This window comes from Halyomorpha halys, unplaced genomic scaffold, assembly GCF_000696795.3.
Source record: "Halyomorpha halys isolate HHAL.00 unplaced genomic scaffold, Hhal_1.1 Scaffold265.1, whole genome shotgun sequence".
NCBI lineage: Eukaryota > Metazoa > Arthropoda > Insecta > Hemiptera > Pentatomidae > Halyomorpha > Halyomorpha halys.
This window is the reverse complement of record NW_027107765.1, coordinates 980,533-999,078: the sequence shown is the minus strand read 5'-3', so window position 1 is coordinate 999,078 and position 18,546 is coordinate 980,533. Positions and strand designations below refer to the sequence as shown.

At 32.1% G+C, this 18,546-nt stretch overlaps 3 protein-coding genes across 8 annotated transcripts in view; 1 reads left to right on the top strand and 2 right to left on the bottom strand.

Moving 5' to 3' along the window:
- row (relative of woc) overlaps positions 1-9,972 on the bottom strand; it is a 37,636-nt gene extending 27,664 nt beyond the window's left edge. The window contains exon 1 of one of the 2 annotated variants that reach the window (XM_014420238.2): positions 9,918-9,972. In XM_014420238.2, coding sequence (XP_014275724.1) covers positions 9,918-9,943 — 26 coding nt within the window. In that variant the 5' untranslated portion in view covers positions 9,944-9,972. Of the gene's footprint in view, positions 1-1,707; positions 2,110-9,917 lie in introns of those variants that run through there. The other variant, XM_014420237.3, reaches the window with a different exon arrangement.
- LOC106680496 (testis-expressed protein 9) lies at positions 3,904-17,305 on the top strand. 4 transcript variants are annotated; one of them, XM_014420242.3, is made up of 9 exons: positions 3,910-4,189; positions 9,504-9,671; positions 10,920-10,984; positions 11,691-11,819; positions 11,889-12,027; positions 12,128-12,301; positions 12,482-12,616; positions 14,957-15,091; positions 17,126-17,305. In XM_014420242.3, exons 2-9 carry the CDS (start codon positions 9,528-9,530, stop codon positions 17,225-17,227), a joined length of 1,023 nt encoding a protein of 340 aa, XP_014275728.1. In that variant the 5' UTR covers positions 3,910-4,189; positions 9,504-9,527; the 3' UTR covers positions 17,228-17,305. The 4 variants fall into 4 exon arrangements, with proteins under 4 accessions (XP_014275731.1, XP_014275728.1, XP_014275729.1 ...); XM_014420243.3 differs by lacking the exon at positions 3,910-4,189 and adding an exon at positions 9,314-9,423; XM_067046091.1 differs by lacking the exon at positions 3,910-4,189 and adding an exon at positions 9,320-9,338.
- SerRS (Seryl-tRNA synthetase) overlaps positions 17,235-18,546 on the bottom strand; it is an 18,009-nt gene continuing 16,697 nt past the window's right edge. For both annotated transcript variants that reach the window (XM_014420241.3, XM_067046089.1), the window contains one exon: positions 17,235-17,407. In XM_014420241.3, the coding sequence (XP_014275727.1) occupies positions 17,292-17,407 (116 nt within the window). In that variant the 3' untranslated portion in view covers positions 17,235-17,291. The remainder of the gene's footprint in view (positions 17,408-18,546) is intronic.

The window sequence follows — 18,546 nt, the reverse complement described above, 5'->3', positions numbered from 1 at the left end:
AACGGTCGTTGCTGTCTAGCTACAGTAGTTAAATAACATTGTCGCACAACATTATGAGTACAACTCATCTTAAGAATTTTTAGTAACCAGGACAAAGTTTGCTTTAAAATTTGATACCACACAGGAATGGGGAGCCACTTCTAGTCTTACCATAAAGTGTGGGGTGTTTTATTGCAAACATTGTAGTTGCTTATAGTACCTCACTGGTATATTTTCCAATTCCTTGATGTGGTTCGAGACAGCATATAGGATACAACTCAACATAGTTGACTCGTATAGCTTCTGTCTGGCATACCACGAAATTAATTTGCCTTCGCACAGGAACTTAGTACCACCCCTATGCTTGAGTTACTTTTTGATACTATTTGCTTCATAGCAATGTTAAAGATTCCTTATGAACTAAAAGCTATACCAATATTCAGGAACTTCTTCAACAATACTCCCCTCGAAATATACCCTTTTGCCTCTTTTGGGCCGACCCCTATAAGTTCCTAACAATTTTATTTTTGTATGTTAACAGTCAAGGCATTTAATTTGTAGTATTTATTTAAAATATTTAGTTTCGATTGAACATCAGTCACCGAATCTCCAATCAGGACTAAATCATCTGCATATATAAGAGTCAAAATTTCTTTGTATAGCGATATCCTCTTTCCATGCTCTCTATTTCTTTGTAAAACGTGTCTTCTATATCCGCCATAAATAAAGAGAATAATAAGGGGCTTAATATATCTCCCAGTAGAATACCCTCAGCAATTTCTAGTAGTTTAGGTTTTTTTTTTTTTTTGGGTTTTTTTCATTTTGATCTTTCCTTAAAAAAAACAAAATAGTTTAACCTATACCTCTAAAAAATTAGTTTGAAAAATAGTACATGGAGGAATAAAAGGCTACGTCCACACATAGAGGAGAAAATAGACAATATCTACAAATTAATAACAACTCACTCATATAAAAATAAAAACTGAATATTAGTCGACAAACATTGTATTTTAATTTCTCATGATTAATTTTTTTGGACACCTGTAAGTTCAACAATATATTTGCTATTGTAATTTAAGATGAAGCCCTTCAAATAACCATTTTTAGTTAAATAAATTCAATTCTTTAAGCAAATTTTATCAGTATCATTATCAACTATTCAGTTAATGAAGGTAAAGAGCCTATGGCTATCATGGGAGAGATTAAGTAACTATTGGTCAAAGACTAATAGTCTACAGTTTTTACAGACACATTAATTATTCTTTCAAAGCTGAAAAGTAAGTGACCTGTTCTTACGTACTCCTAGCACTTTCCATCACAGCTCTAAATTACGGAAACAATTGAGTGAAGTATTCTTTTCAAACCGTACTCAATATACATATTTTCTACAGAGAAGATCAAACAAATTTAAAATTTTTTTAACTATTTAAAACAGAGATACAATATTTTATCATTTTATGCAATATTCTCCTTTCGAAAGTAACAATAAACTAAAACTTCAAGACTTACAACTCAGTCTGAATACATAAAAAACTTCTACTACACAACTGATTTACTCTATTGTTGGTGAAATTAAACAAAAACCATGCTGGACCACTTTAATTCTAAAATACATTGATAACAAGAATTCAGTAAAAACTGTAATCACACACCTAAGATAAAATTCATTCTAAGCTAAAATATTCAAACCTTAAGTTATACATATTTTTAAAAATATAATGAACTCACACAGCAGCTTCTTTAGCCCTATGTGTCTCAATTTCTTGATGAAGACCCTGAATATGTTTGTTTAATATATCTATTTTTTGTTCAATTTTTGCTTTATGTTCAAGTTGAGCAGGGCTAAGTTCATCTTCTTCATATTCCAAAACTAAACTTTCACAAACATCACTTTTGGCAGGACCCATCTTAAAATATTTTAACAACAAATATTCCAAAGACAAGACCCCGGCAAGAAAACAAGCTTAAACTAAGTAAATATAAAACGTATATATTAAATATAGCAATTTCACTTTACATCTCAATAACAATGAAATTTACAATAAAATGTTTTAAATTCGATTTAAAACCTGTAGATCACTATAATCAATCTAACAAATATAGAGGGAGTTCTAGTTAACGACAACGAGCAACAACAACCCCATTTTACAATTGCACAAGTAACAAGCACAAATAACAAACAGTTTTGTGTTCCTATATGTTAAATCAACATTGTATTGGGTATAAAAAAATTCAAAAGTGAAAGTAATATGCGACAAAATTCAACCAATCAGGTATTTTTTGCCGAATAACTTCTAAATTACATAACACACATAATGCAGGCATTGATTTTTTTTTCTTGATTCTGTAGAATTTCCTGTAGAACATTCGTGGTTGGACTATCTGTCCGACCTCTATGGAAAAATTCTCCCTGGCAAGTCCATAACTGCATACTGAATTCAAGAACTGCAAACAGAGTTCTTTTTCTGGATCAAGTGAAAACCGTAACTGTGAACACGAGAAATGTAGTGAGGGTATGTAGCGGTAAAGTGAAGTTTTTTTCCGAATCAAACCAGGGAATTAATTGGGAATAACTTAAGTGAAGATGATGAAGATTGCAACTTGACAAGTGTTTTCTCGTGGATTAGTTTGAAATTCAATCTTATATGCTTCTCTATTATGATCGCACGACCGTCGTCTTAAGGTGGATCCACATGTTGGCCGCTCGCCGCGGATCGGAGGCTCGTAGAAATGCTCGGCAAACAAAGAGCGGGCCATCCACATGTCAGTGTTATTCTGAGAGGCACAAGCATGGCGGACGTACTAGTGGTTTCAGCCATTGCACTTGGATTGTATTATTTTTATTACAAAAAAAGGAAATTAAATATAAATAAATATGATTAAATATAAAACTTGTTATAAAAAGTATTATGTGTATAGAATTATGTGTTTGTAAAGTATGCTGCCGTCGTATCAAGATACGACTTACCCTTGACCAAGACCTGTTGTGTTTACTTAAGGCTGGGATCGATCCCGCTACATTCCCTGCAAGTTTATTCAGGATCGGTAAATCAGTTTGTAAGATTTAGAGGCCATCTATTGTGGACGTATATATACTCTTTAGTTGGGAATAACTAATTTTTAATTTTTCTGATATATTTAATTAAACAAAACTCATTTTAAACTCAGCATTCTCAAGATACAGCTAGTATAACAAGTATGTTTTTTTAATTCTGTGGATGCTACTGATAATTCTCGTCGCAGAATTCTTATCGTTTGCCAAGACAACCTGGTTCTCCGCGAACCCTGTTAGGACCACATATTCTTGGTTGCAGTTTTCAAGGTGAACTTTTTCTGTTATTCTTTATCCAAAACCCTCTCAATAATTCGGCGCACAATAGAGATTTTTATAGGTCTCTATAAGATTATATTCTAAATATCCTCTTTACTATTGTTGGTCAAGATTATGCTTCCCTAACGAAGAGGCTCTGGTACATATACGATCTTCAATTGACAAAATTATGTGTGTTTTCTATATTTTCTTTTATGGTGATCTTCAAGAATAAAGTTTATTTGTTTATTCCTATAATATTAGCAAACGGAGGATATGAATGTAAAAATGCAGAAGAATAGTTTTCTACTCCTAGTTCGAGCAAAGAAACATGCAAGCACCCTGATTACACGCAAGTGTCTCTAAACCAAGGTCATGTGTATTATATCTGTTATATACTAGATAGAGTGAAACATTAAAAGGAAGAATGTAACAAAGCGTCTCTGCTAGTGATAATCTGGTAATGAATAATATACTGAAAATGTTTCAAACTATATCATGGTTGTCTTTAATCTTCATATGCGTAGTCTAGATCAAATCAATTGCTTTCCTGTACCAGTCATATTTCAATAGAATAAAGTTTATTTGTGAGGTTGTGCTTTCACCTGATTATGTTATAAAACTTGTTAAAATGTAGATATGATGAAAAATATTTATTGATTAATGGGTTCAAAAATTTGTATCCTACGGGAAAACAGTATAACAAGGCAGCTGTAAGAAATAATAAATTACATTTGTTTCAGTACAGAAACAGTGTTAATGGGTTTTAACCTAAGATAATCTACATAGATCTAAGAACATTTTTGTCAATTTCGATTGGGTTCCTGATGTTTTAATAAATGTAATAACGGCACCGCTACTTTCAAGTGAATTGATAATTACCACTATTTTTTTGCTAAGGTAATTTAATATTTATAAAAATCCTCATATTTAAATAATTTTTCATTAACATGAGTATCAGTTTTGATACAATTGATGCATTTTCTTTATTTCTATCTGTTCATTTTAAGACTTATATTAATGTATTTCTATATTTTCTCCTTGTAATTTCCGTATCACCTTATTTTGGGTAATTATTTACTATCGCTGCTCCCAAAAAGGCTAGAACAATTACTTTAAAATCAGACTACGACTATAATTTTATAGGTTAGTTTATCATATAAAACCATTCCTTCTTATACCACTTAATCCTACATCCTTTCAATAAACAAAAAGGCCTTTCCTTTCACGATTACTTCTTTCCCACTTTAGTTAAAGTTAAGATTATAATACACGGAATTTTTCGGCTGGACGTTCCCACGAAGTTTACTTCTCCTATCTTATACATATCGATATTCAATACATCTTTCATGTTTACGACCGATTTTACTCACGGATACTTGTACTTTTTTCGACTATGAAACTCTACTGTAACAATCTTCAGTATTAGATATTTAATATTGGAATACATATTACAAAATAGAAATATTAGATATTATGTATTTATAGCAGCTTGCACCACACCACTATAGGGAGACGTTCTTCGGTATACCACTGGCATGTGGTAGTTTTCTCCGCTTCTAGCTCTGATCACTCCACAACGCCCTTCACACTAGAAAATACCGCCACAATTCTTAACAGATATGGTTTTCAAACACCCACGGTTTGTCCTGGATATTAGTTGGGAAACCATATTATTACTACCAAGTTTAATCACTTGTAACTATACAGTTTACATTAGAGGCTTTTCCATTTTTAAAATTCTTCAGAATCCCCCTCCCCTGCCATTTCTGGCATACGGGGTGCGGGAGCAGTGGGGTAGTGCGCGCTGGGATTGCGCATGCCACTGCTCCCAATGATCTTCATCCTTTCGGTAGGCCCTTCTGGTGCGCATTTGTCTGGGTCCTCCTGGAGTTACCAGGCTCGTCCAGCCCTCCTGGTCTCAGTCTGGGTCAACTTCATCTTCTTCTGGTGGCTCGCCGATGTTGGGCGGTCAAGTCCTTCCCATTGTGAAATGTTTTATTTATAGGCCCACCACCTCCTTCCATTCGTAAATGAACTCCCTGAAGAAGGGATAATTCTCTTCTTCCATCAACCAGGGAAAGTCCGACTCGGCGAGGGCGAAAATCTCGGTCTTTCTCAACAGCCTGGCTCGGTGTCCTTCCATGGCGGAGCAATCCACTATTACGTGTTCTGCTGTTTCAGGAACTCCGCACGTGGGGCACCGGGGGTCACAGTAAGGCTCGTCTGTAATCCTTTTTGCCCTCAGTTTATCCCAGGTGAGGAGCTTTTGTGGCTGGTCAGCGCCTTCTGTCCTGACCAGAACACTGCCCTATTGGGTGATTTTTATCATTTGTATGTCCCCAATGCTCTTCAATTCTTCTTGGGACGGTAGTTCCTTGTATATATCTTTTGCAGTCCATCCCGCTGCGCTTCCCGTGAGTGTGACATATGTCGCCGTCTCCTAGGGCTTAAGCGCAAGGCCGGAACGCTCGCAAGGACGCCAGCGAAGGTAAGTTTTTTCCTCTCCTTTAGCCCTTCTTTCGGAGGCACATCCTGGGCTGGGGTCTTCTCCTTCCTCCTCTTTCTTCCCTTGACTTTTTCCCAGCTTCCGCTATCCTCTTCTTCGCCGTCTGTAGAGGTGTCCGATTTTAGGTTCCTTCCCCTACAGATTGGTGTCTGGCTGGACCTTTGGGGCATTGGGGCCGGTTCCGCGCCCTCATATTTTCTCCTCTCTTTTACCGGAATTAGCACTGAAGGCCCAGCTCCCATCGTCTTCAGTTCCTCTACTGCTCTTCGGTCCTCATTCCCCTTTTCTCTTCCTTTAGCCCTACACTCGGCCGTACGTTCTAAGAGGGTGCGGGCTTCTTCGTCTACTTTCCTTTCCAGGTCTTTTATCATCCCAGAAACCCTTTTCAGTGTCGGCGAAACCCATTCTTTTTTCTTTTGATCATAGACCGCTCCTATGGCGTCTCCTATAGCCTCTGCTACCATTGGAGCCACAATCTGGGAGACCTTTTTACCAGTGATCTTGTGTAGATCATCGGTATACATTGCTTCTTTTACCATTTCGGTTACAATTTCCGGGATAATTACCCATTGGGCTTCCAGTCCTACTATTATATTGGCTAATTCTCTCAGCTGGCTATTCAGGTATTTCTGAATCTCATGTAATACCTACTATGGAGCACCCAATCGCGTAGAATGCTACGAACTGTTGGTGCATTAATGCCCAAGGACTCCTCCATCTGGGCCCTGTTTCATAATGAAAGCTAATAGTATTAGTTCATAGTACAAGTATAGAAACAACGTAGTAATTGCACTAATACTTATTTTTTTCATAATAGGGAGGACTATTAGTGATATTACAGGAGTTAAAGAGTACTATAGTACAAGTTACTATTGTACAAGTCAGTATAATTGTATTAAGTTAAATCGAATAGACTAATAGTATTAGTTCGTACTTTATTATAAAACAGAGCCCTCGTGGAGTTACTCTCCTCTCTGCCTCAAGCAATTTCCGAACAGCATTAATGTTTTCTCTCGTCTCCAATGAAGCTGGACGACATGATCATATAGCGTCCTCAAGCTCAAAATTTCCTCTTTTGAACTCCCGGTGCCACCTGCATATTCTCTATTCAACTTTAGACCAGGATTACAGCTCCGACGCTTTTTACTAACACAATCAGAATAGAAGTGGCTCTTGCCCAGTGAGTCAGCCAGCTTCTGCAAGCTGGGACAGGTTTAAACATGCAATAATCTTTCTCTTCCTCTCTTGATCCCATCACTCATTTGGAAAAAACTTTCCTAATGCCCTTGTAATAGTTAGAACAGTAGTAAATCTATATTTTTGTGATCTACATTCACAGAAAGTTTCCAATGGTAGAAGAAAAAATACTTCAAGAAAAAATGCTCAGCATTTGCTAAAAAGGTCTCCCAGATTGTGGCTCCAATGGTAGCAGAGGCTATAGGAGACGCCATAGGAGCGGTCTATGATCAAAAGAAAAAAAATGGGTTTCGCCGACACTGAAAAGGGTTTCTGGGATGATAAAAGACCTGGAAGGGAAAGTAGACGAAGAAGCCCGCACCCTCTTAGAACGTAGGGCCGAGTGTAGGGCTAAAGGAAGAGAAAAGGGGAATGAGGACCGAAGAGCAGTAGAGGAACTGAAGACGATGGGAGCTGGGCCTTCAGTGCTAATTTTGGTAAAAGAGAGGAGGAATTATGAGGGCGCGGAACCGGCCCCAATGCCCCAAAGGTCCAGCCAGACACCGTTCTGTAGGGGAAGGAACCTTAAATCGGATACCTCTACAGACGGTGAAGAAGAGGATAGCGGAAGCTGGGAAAAAGTCGAGCGAAGAAACAGGAGGAAGAAGAAGACCCCAGCCCAGGATGTGCCTCCGAAAGAAGGGCTAAAGGAGAGGAAAAAACTTACCTTCGCTGGCGTCCTTGCGAGCGTTCCGGCCTTGCGCTTAAGCCCTAGGAGACGGCGACATATGTCACACTCACGGGAAGCGCAGCGGGATGGACTGCAAAAGATATATACAAGGAACTACCGTCCCAAGAAGAATTGAAGAGCATTGGGGACATACAAATGATAAAAATTTGGCGGACGTTGCAGCCAAACAAGCACTCACCCTTCCGGGTCGGGGCGCGGCCATTCTGACACCCCAAGAAATAAGTCTCCCGATGAAAAATGAAATATTAGATAGTTGGCAAGCCATGTGGAATGAAAGCCCGCCAAGCAAATTAAAAAATGTTAAAAAAACGATTAAACCATGGACCACATCAAACCGTTCCAATCGCAGGGAGGGGGTAGCTATAGCCAGATTGAGAATAGATCATACGAATTTAACTCATGCATACCTGATCAATAAGCCACCACCGCCAAAATGTCAATACTGCAACAGTGTACTTACAGTCAGTCACATATTTGAGGAATGTCATTTCTATTGCATGAACATACGTAGATTGGGAGTGGGACCGAGTGTTTCAGATGCCCTCAATGATGACCAAAAAAACATAGAAATGGTTTTAATTTTCTTAAAAAGGAATAATCTTTTGAATAAGATCTAAACCCAAAGGTTTGTCATATGTATTAAAAAATAATATGTAAAAATCTAAAATAATTAATTATTCAAACTTATTTAGCAATTAAATTATTTCAAATCTTGAAATAGAATTATAAAATGAGAAGCGTGGGGGTTGATGACCTTAAGGTTTTACGCCCAAAAGCCCCAACCAACAACAACAACTAAGACAGAATAATATTTTCGAAGGGTTTATGGTTGAGAAACTTTCAAATCACGAAACAAGAAAAAAAAATTAATTCACCTATACCTGTTCTAAAAAAAAATTTGTTTATCTTTGTGTAATCCAAATAATAATAAATATGGATCCATTTTTTATTGTTAGAATGGGAAAAAATAATATTTTTTATAAATGAAGAGGGAAATAAAACTTCTTGGGAGAGGGGCATGCCCTGGGTACTAGGGTTTTAAGCGGAGATTTTACGTGACAGTAATAATTAGATTGAATTTCTCGCGTAGGGCCCATATTAGTACTACCAATATCAAGCCAATACTGATAGTACGACAGCAAATGTAGATTGCACACGACCGAAGTAAGGCTTTTATGCGTCCTTGGTAAGCTAGAAAAATCTCCATTCTCCAATACCGGGGAGCCTGAACATTTTAGAATTTATGTAAAATTGCTTATTGTTTTAGGTAAAATAAAAACACTCTCATTGTCAAAGAAAAGCAAAACCTCAATTTGAAAATGGTTTTATGGTTATACATATAATATGATTTCATGGTTAATTTTGTTTCATTAATGACTAAATTTATACCGGTTAAATAATTAATAATAATAGAATTGAGAATTTACTTGCTGATTTAAATTACTGGCTATGTTTAGCTACAATAAATTTAAATAAATATGAATTTACCATAGCATTCTTATACACAAGGCTTATGGGTCAAGCCTTCAACTATAAAACGTTTTGAGGACGTATGAAAGAAAATTTTGTTAAATTGTTTTTGATTGATAATTTACGTTTTCAATAATTATAAGGTTAGAGGAAATATAAATCTCTTTTTAGGGAATTGATTTTTTAATTAAGTTATTGGTTGATTTTATGCACTAGTTCAAAAGAGACGTACGTTTAATTCATTAACTGTTATAGCAACGGCCTTAGTAACCAATTCAGTTTAGCTGCTAAACATTCTTATTTTTCAGCCTCCTGTTATAAGATTAAGACAGATGGAGTCTAATGAACTATTAGAACAGGAAGAAGCTTTTCATAAGCTTAATGCTGAAATTGAACTACGAACTAGACAATTGATGAAAAATGTTGAAGCAGTTATAAGTAAACAAAGTCCTAGGCATTGGGTCCCAGATCCAGGGGTAATTTAATATTTTATATAACATTTATAATATTTTTTTTCAACAATTAGGAGAAAAACCTTGCAGTTGAGTGTGATCTTGACCAAATCACCTCCTTGTACAACCTTAGTCTAGAAAGGGTATCTCCAGAGGAATTATTGAACCCAAGGCCCTCTGGGGTTCTAGTTGAACATTTTTTTTTCTTTACATTTACAACATTTAAATGATTGGATGTTAAAACATAAAAAATAAACTACTTTTATTTACCTTTTGATGTTCCAGTCAGTACACATAAAACTGCCCAGCTACTCCTAATATTACATAATTTTTATTAGTTGTGTAGGGTTATTTTTTTTCATTTGATTTAATTAATACACACAGGTGGGGGTTTAATATTGAGGCTATCTTTACTCACTAATGAGGAGAAATTAATCTTTTTTTTTAATGAAATTTATAACAAAATAGTGAGATAGGACAACCATTTTATTATAAAGTATGATTGAAAGTATGTGAAGTAGTTTTAAATTATAGTCACTAGAAATTAAATTAAGAATGCATGTTCTCATAATTCATTTAACACTTCCACATACTCTATTATTTTATTTTTTTAATTACAATTCTTATTAATAATAAATTATATTGTATTTTTATCCTATTTTAATCTATAAGATAACTTCAAAATAATTATTATTTTATTTGAATAAATGAACACTCTAAACCTCACTTTGAGGACATAGCATTAATTCAATGACTATACATTATTACATTAAATTAATTCAGAGATAGAAATATGGGACAATGAAAATTATTATTAGAAGATTTATTCAAAAACTTTTAAGCCCTGAATAATAGCTTAGAACTATATTAGTCATAAACTTTTTTTAGGATACGAGGTGTGTCTAAGTAATTTGTTTGAACATTATTATCAAGAACAGATTATAAAATAACTTTTTTATGTTAAAATTTTGTTTTCTGATAACTAACTTGTTCTATATTTATTTTTTTAAATTTTCAGAAACTGGATCATACGAAACAGTAAAAATGTCAATTCTGAAAATGATTTACAATAATTAAAGTTTTGAATAAACAATATCAAAACAGTAGAATACTGAATTTCCTATTTAGGCTAAAGAGTGATGAATAAAAGCCCACCAGACTGATTGCTTGTTCTGTATAAACTTTTTTTTAGAACAATTATAGTTTAAATACTATAATCCAAAAAAGAAACAGATTGCTTGTTTTGTATAAAAACTTTTTTTCTTGTTCTAGGAAAATTATAATCTAAATAATAGGAACCAAAAAAGAAATGGATTATCACCTGATTTTAATAATGGGTATGTTATCTAAATATTAAACCCAAATATATTGTTCATTGAATTCTCAACTTTGGATGGATAAAAACAAAAATTGATGGTTATAAATTTAGGATGGTCCGGTGTTCAACAGAGATGATTTGTTTATGAAAGTTAGGGTTGTAGTAGATAATTGACGGAAGGGTATCTCACTAAAAAGATTTCAAATCGAATCACAAACCTTACAAAAATTATTGAGTTTACTGATTTCAATCAAGCAAATTGAACAGGAACTCATAAGGATAAAAATGTTTCCTTTTGATATGTTTTTCGGAGAAAAGATTTATTCTATGTATGTTTTAGTTACTGAAAATATGAATTTGTTAAATTGCTATATTGCCTACTTTTCCTTCCAATTCAACGAGCTATATCATTTTAATCACCTTCATCTATGAAATTTTCCACAATTTTCAATGTCTCTTTAATCCCATTAGTCTCAATTGAACCTTTGCATTATTTTTCCAAAATGTTTGGAGATATACAATGAAAGTAATAGCATGTTTAAGAATGCTAATTAGGCTTATTACCTTAGCAGTTGAGCGTTGTATTCTTCCGTATAATACGTCTTATGAGTAGAATATAATTTTACTCATAATATTTACTAATGTCCAAGAATGAAATATTCCCTGATATTGTCCAATAAAAAGTTAGTCATAGGTGTCTAATTAATTTACGATTATTATTTCAGAAATTTCAAATATTTATCTGAAGAAAGTTTTAATGATGTTTTTGACCAAGGTGTACATAAGGTAGCTCGACAGTGTCAGTTAAGAGGTAGTAGAAAGTCAGTTTATAATCAAGGAAAGGAACAAAATAAGTAAGATTAGGCCTTCTATTTTAAAAATAATATAATAATTATTCAAAATATTAATTCTTTTGTATGTAGAAAAGATTTATTAGAACATGGATTAATACCTAATAGTGCCAAAGGAATGAGCGCAGAGAGTTTAACTCGCTTACTAAAAGCAAAAGGAAAACTACTGCTAGAGGAATTGGAACAAGTAAAAAGAGAATTGCAAAATAAGGTATATTAATTTATATTTTCATAAATTGTGTATTTTTAGCCAGATTCTTTTAAATATAGTTCATTTTAAGAAAATATTATATTTTAACATTTTTTTACAGAATGATGAACTAAAAAAAATTCATATTGAAATAAAAAATTTAGAAGATGAAAAACAAAGATTTCTTGCAGACTCAACAACTTTGAGAGAAAAAGTTAAGAAATTGGAAGTGAACTTGGCTTCTCAAAATGAAAAACTGCAGATGAGAGACTCAGAAAACACTATTTTAAAGAAGGTGAAAACTATGATAATTTCATATATAATAAATTTATGTATTTTTTTTTTTTTTATAGTCAACACTATTTTTCTGACAATCACCTTCACAATGTCATGATGCCACTTCAAGATGTATTATAAATGAACCATTAATAAATAAAATATGCAATAGTATTGACTGCAAACTTAACCTTTACAGGAAATTGAAATTTTAAAACATGACATCAAACGACTGAATCTCTGTATAGCTGGAAATGAAGCAAAGTTTAACAAATCGAGGGAAGAAACTGAAAAACTTAGACTTCTTCTTAAACAATCAGAATCAAACGAGAAGGTAACAAATAAATTGAATTACTCGTAATATTAAAATACCCTATTAATTTTAAATATAACTAATTAGTTGCACTGCTACAACTAAGTTCCAAAGGGTTTGTTTTCTAAAAATTTATTACATTTATTTTAATGAATTGATTTACACCCTTTATTCTTTCAGCATTCGAACATTTCGAGCTCCTCTGTCCATCCAGTTCTAAAAATAAAAATATTTCCAATCAACAGTTTACAATTAACATATAGTAACTATAAACAAAGTTTATATTGCCCCTTAATAAAGATATTTTTTACTCATTTACTGCATGTTTAGAAAAATGAAAGCAAAAAGTCAATATTTAAACATACATACATCATTAAACTAATTTATGACCATTTGCAAATTTAAAATGTTGCTTGAGATTGAGCCAAAACTTCTTAGTAATTGTTTTTATTTGTTTTCCTTACTCAATTTTAAATGGCACATATCAACAAATCAGTTATAAGGTTAGGAAAAAAAAAATAACAATTACTAAAAACTTTTAGCTCAATCTCAAGAAACATTTTAGATTTGTAAATAGACCTAAATTAGTGAAGTGATGTATAAATATTTAAATATTGAATTTTTGCATGTGAATGTGTAAAAAATATTTTTATTAAGGTGCAATATAAACTTAGTTGATTGTAATGATATGTTAATTGTAAATATTTTTATTTATAGAACTGGATAATGGGCAGGGAAGCCTGAGATGTTGTTCAAATGTTAAAAGAATAAAGAAGTGAATAAAGGGTGTAAATTGATTTTTTTTAAAATAAATATAACAATGTTTTACCCTATCAATAATTATTTCCATTAGCATTTCTCAACTTGGTGAGAAAAGTGAAAAGATTTAGAATTATTAGTTTTGATAGGGTGTTCTAGCATTATTCAAAAGAAGAAACACCTGTTAGGTTGTAGTAATAGTTGGGATGGCTTCCTCAAATAGCTTTATAACAAGGTCAGTCATAATGGTTAGTGATTTCAGTTTTAGTTTCTTATCAAAAATTCTGAAAAAACACTTTTCTCATTGAGGTGTAATTTGTAGTATTAAATGTTTTGAGTTATAAAAAAAAAAAAAAAACTTAAATAGGCAACATTCTATATATTTTTGAAATAGAAAACCATACTTTTCCTTTAATAAATAAATAATAGATCTTATAAGAAAATATACATTGATGTAATCCGTTATTATTAATCAGATAACCAATGCCTGTAATGAAAATAAAATAGATGATTGTATTGAATAATTTGTTTTTCATTTTTTTTTTTTTTTTTTTTTTTTTTTTATCTGGGAGGCATGGATCCTACAGAAAACAACATTAGGAGGATATATATTTTAAATATAAATAATAACATATAATGAATGCAGAAGACAAAATTAGATTAAACGACTATAATGCAAGGAGCAAAAAAAGGAAATGAATTTTTGTGGCTTTGAAAACGAGACAGGTAGACTAAGAGGAAAGAAAAATTAAATAAGAGAGAGAAGTTTCCTAAATTGAAGTTCTTTAAAAGAATTGAGCTTACATTATACAATCTACAAGGGTCGCTGAGAAGTATTGATATTTTTATTTAATAATAATTGCTAAATATTGGACTGAATTCCATATACTATTTCATTCCCCTCTCCTCACCCCGCATACGATTTGGTATAAGCTTCAGTTAGTTGTTATTTAAATTGGTTGACCAATAGTATAGTAAAAGAATAATAAAATGGTATTATAGACCATATTTCAGAAACTATAGTAAAATTATCAATATTTCTCAAAAGTTCATTCAGGTTGCACATAACTATTTCAAAGAGCCACAAATTAAAAAACACTTCACGTCTTTTTTTCTCTTCACACCACTCCTATCATTGCCCTGGTTAAAACCCTTTGATCTAATTTTTTAAATATAAATTGTCTTTCCTAAAAAAAAGATTTACTTCATATACTTTTAGCAAGAGAACCAAATCTATATATTATAAAATAAATCAAATGGTTTGTGAATAATCATATTTCTAAAATACTAATTTTTATTAAAATATGTACTATAGTAAAAGGGTCTTAGTTTAATAAAATCTATCAAACCATTTGAAAGAATGTATTTTAAAAACCATTTAATGAGAAGTTATTTTGATATCCCACTGGATGAATGGGTGTCAACAATTTTAACTAATCAGGGAAGTAATTCAATTAATGTTGATGTATTACAAAAATCTTGTGATTTATCCCAGCTAATTATGACAACCATTTATTTATAAGAAGTCAACTTATACCCGTTTATGGAGAGAAAGGGGTACAGATATGCCACTAATTGTATTGTCTATATTTAATGTTCTAGGAAGCTAGGGATAAATGCCGTTCGAAAAATGATGATATGATAGTCATGGTGAGAAAGCTTGAAAAACAGAAATCTGAACTCCTGGGGTCAATAAAAAAACAAATGATTCTGATTGAAAATTTAAAAAAACAGAAGGTGAATCAAGAATATTTTAAAATTCATTTCTTAGTTTCAATTATAATTTCTCTATTCTTTTTTTCTGATATAAAATGTTTAAATTCTTAATAAATTATGAACAATTACAATGTATAGTTATATCCCTACTAATATAAAGATTTTGTACTTAATTACCATGGTGATAGTGGCATTGTGGAATTCTCGCAGATACCAGTACTTTCTTAATCTGCCTTATTAAATCGAGTTTAGTATTACCTGAAACAGCGATTTCTATGAAAGTGGCCTATTTCCTTCTTTTTTTCTTGTTTCAATTTAGTACTAATTACACAATTATCATGTTGTATACTATATTTTATTTTTGAAAAATGGCATGTTGCACATCTGTTCAATTTCTTCCATTCACTTATCATAGTGGCACTTATTGGTAACATAATCTTTTTCCAGTCATATATTAGCATATTTGATACACAAATATTATTATAGTCAAAGTTCCTTTTGTTATATTATATATGTTCATACCTATTGCATAAGTTCCTATGGTAAAGATATTTCACCAATAGAAAATGACTGGTAGTTATATTTTTAGTTGATATATATGTGTAATTAAAGATTACAATGAAGAAAAAACACAGTAAAGTCTTACTCTGGATCATTTGATTTTTTTCAAATCAACTTCATTTCTCTACAGTTCTACAAGTCTAATATTTCAAAATAAAAATCTCGATTGGATAAACTTTCTTTATTATAAGCACTGAAAACCTCTAAAATTCAAAATTTGTATTCCATAATTCGAAGTTCTCAGATGTACTATTGTCAGCCCTACAAGTGACAACTCGGCCTATTTTTCACTTTTGTATGGGTGTTTTAGTTTTAATTATCTCTGAAATGTTATTGTAAGACATTGATCATGAAGGAGAAACAGGTTATATGAGCAACATATGAAAGCTCGATGAAAAAAGTGACGTTAACAAGATATTCTACATACTGCCAAACACCTTATAAAAAAAACAAATCAGCATAAGTATGACACAGAGGGGATTAGCTGGATCATTGAAGATGGAAAAGAAGAACCAATTTTATTGATCTTGATGACTGTAAATGGTTAAAATAGTACAGAGACAAAAACATTTCCACCTGAGGGCCTATTTTAAGCAAGAAAGCTTCTTAGTCCAAACTATGCATAACTCAAACTTTCATATTTACTCCTGAGAGTCGATTATATATCACAAAAAGGATATTTTATCCCAGAACAGTCATGGGTAGAGCGTCAAGTAGCATTCAGCTTATCTCTTGCCACGCACAGGCAGAGTAAGTCGTCCAAACTGTTCAGTCTTTGTTAGATTCTTTGCTTCATCTGTTTTCTAAGATTATTTACACTGTGGAAGGAGGTGTGGTTTAGTTTTGAATTCAGTATGCCGTCAACATGATCACACAATCCTATGCACCAAACTTAGTGCTTCATTAGTTCTAAAAATTGTTTTTGTGAATTATATTAAACTGTATGTTTGTTATCCATCATGGATAATAGAGAAAAGGTAGTAGACCTTCCTCTACTCCCACACCAGTACTATTGAGAGAAAGACATTTCATTGATATTATTCCATATAGTATGCTGTTCGAAATGAATAAGTGAAAAAAAAAAATGAGAAAGAAAACACGATGCTACTATCCGTATTGTGACATCGGGTTATTTATCCCCTGTTTGAAATCTATCATACATCGACTAATTACAAACAAGGTACATACAAGAAATGTTTTTTAGTACATGCTGAAGTATTGCCGAACATGAAAAAACTTGACATTTTTTGGACCAGAATTCGTAATTTTGCCACACTGTGAAAAGTTTGACTGAAAAACCTCATTCCTTAAAGCTCTACCACCTCTCGTTTTTAATTATTTTTATAAATCTTTGTTTTTACTTAAGTTTCTTTTGTCTCTGTTTAATTTTTATCTATCATTTGTCTCTATTATTTTGAAACTTAATAATTTAATTTGGTAATAATTTTTATTTTTTAAATAACATAAAAAAACATTTTTAATGATTAATTTTAGGATATTGCAGAAACAGAAAAAGGACTGAATTTTACAGAAAAGGAGTTTTTAAAGATGCTGGAGTCGAAGAACGAACATAAAATGAAAAAGGAAGATGAATAACAATCAATAATAAAATATTTTTTAATCAATGAATACAAAGCATTGTTCAAAAAATTATTAAAAATCAACCTGTCCCTACATCATTCTTTTTTCTATTCCCATCTTTTTGTTGCTTTTTCTTCTTTGTCTCTTCTACTTCAATAGGTGCTGGATTGATGAATGGAATGGAATCTTTATAAACTAAAACAAACAAAGGTGTTAAATTAAATGTTTAAATTAAATTAAAACTGAAACTACAAAAAAATGAATAGATTCACAAAAAAAATTGAACTATAGTAATAGTGAGCAGACTAAGGAAGCTTTTGACTCCATTGTTCAATATCTATGATCTATATATATTTTTAATGTACTATTAAATTAAATTTAAATCCACAACTAATTAATAATTTTAAAAAGGATATAAATAAATAGGAAGGAAATGGTCGGGGGTGCCATCAAAAAGGAACAAAAAATAGTTAACAACTCATGTTTTTTTACTCATGAAGGAGTCTCACTGACATCAGGCCTCATGTAATGTTAATTGTATCTTTATGTATTTATTAGGTTAGAAAAGTATGAATTTAAATTTTGTACATCTAATTTTTTATAAATAGCTTGATGCTTATGTTGTTCTATTGTGATCATTTCTTTTAAATTACAATAGAACAACATAAGAATCAAGCCATTAATAAAAAATCAGATGTACAAAATTTAAATTCATGCTATTCTACAATCTAAAACATGTTAACAACATAAAATAGAAACAGAAAAAATATCAACAACAGACTGACTACCTACTGGGGAAAAAAAAACCGCACATGTGGGGAAACCTAAACAAACCTTACTTTCATTTCAAAACCGATTCAGCCCTTCCCTAAATCTGAAGATGGTAACATCATAATGCATTAATTGTAGGTAATGCTTGTATTAAACCATATTTTGATTGTGATATTTATTAGTCAGAGATTGCACTATGTACTTGTAGTTTGGTGACAATTATTTAAAGAGAATGTATATTCTAAAAAACTTTGTTTTTATCATTGTAGGGCATGACTATTCAAACAGATAGTTGCAATAAAGTTGCGAAACATCACCAAAAGATGTATTGTTGACTGATCCTCAAGACCCACCAAAAAAGAAAAATGTATACCTACAATAGTCGTGAAAAAAATTATCAATATAATATATACAGTGTAGGAGATGACTATGAGAACAATAAAATGTGGAAACGTCATGAAATAAGTTAGATTGCACTATGTACTCGTAGTTTTGTGATAATTATTTGAAGAGAGTAATTTGTTCTACAAAAAATTGTTTTTATCATTGTAGGGCATGACTAT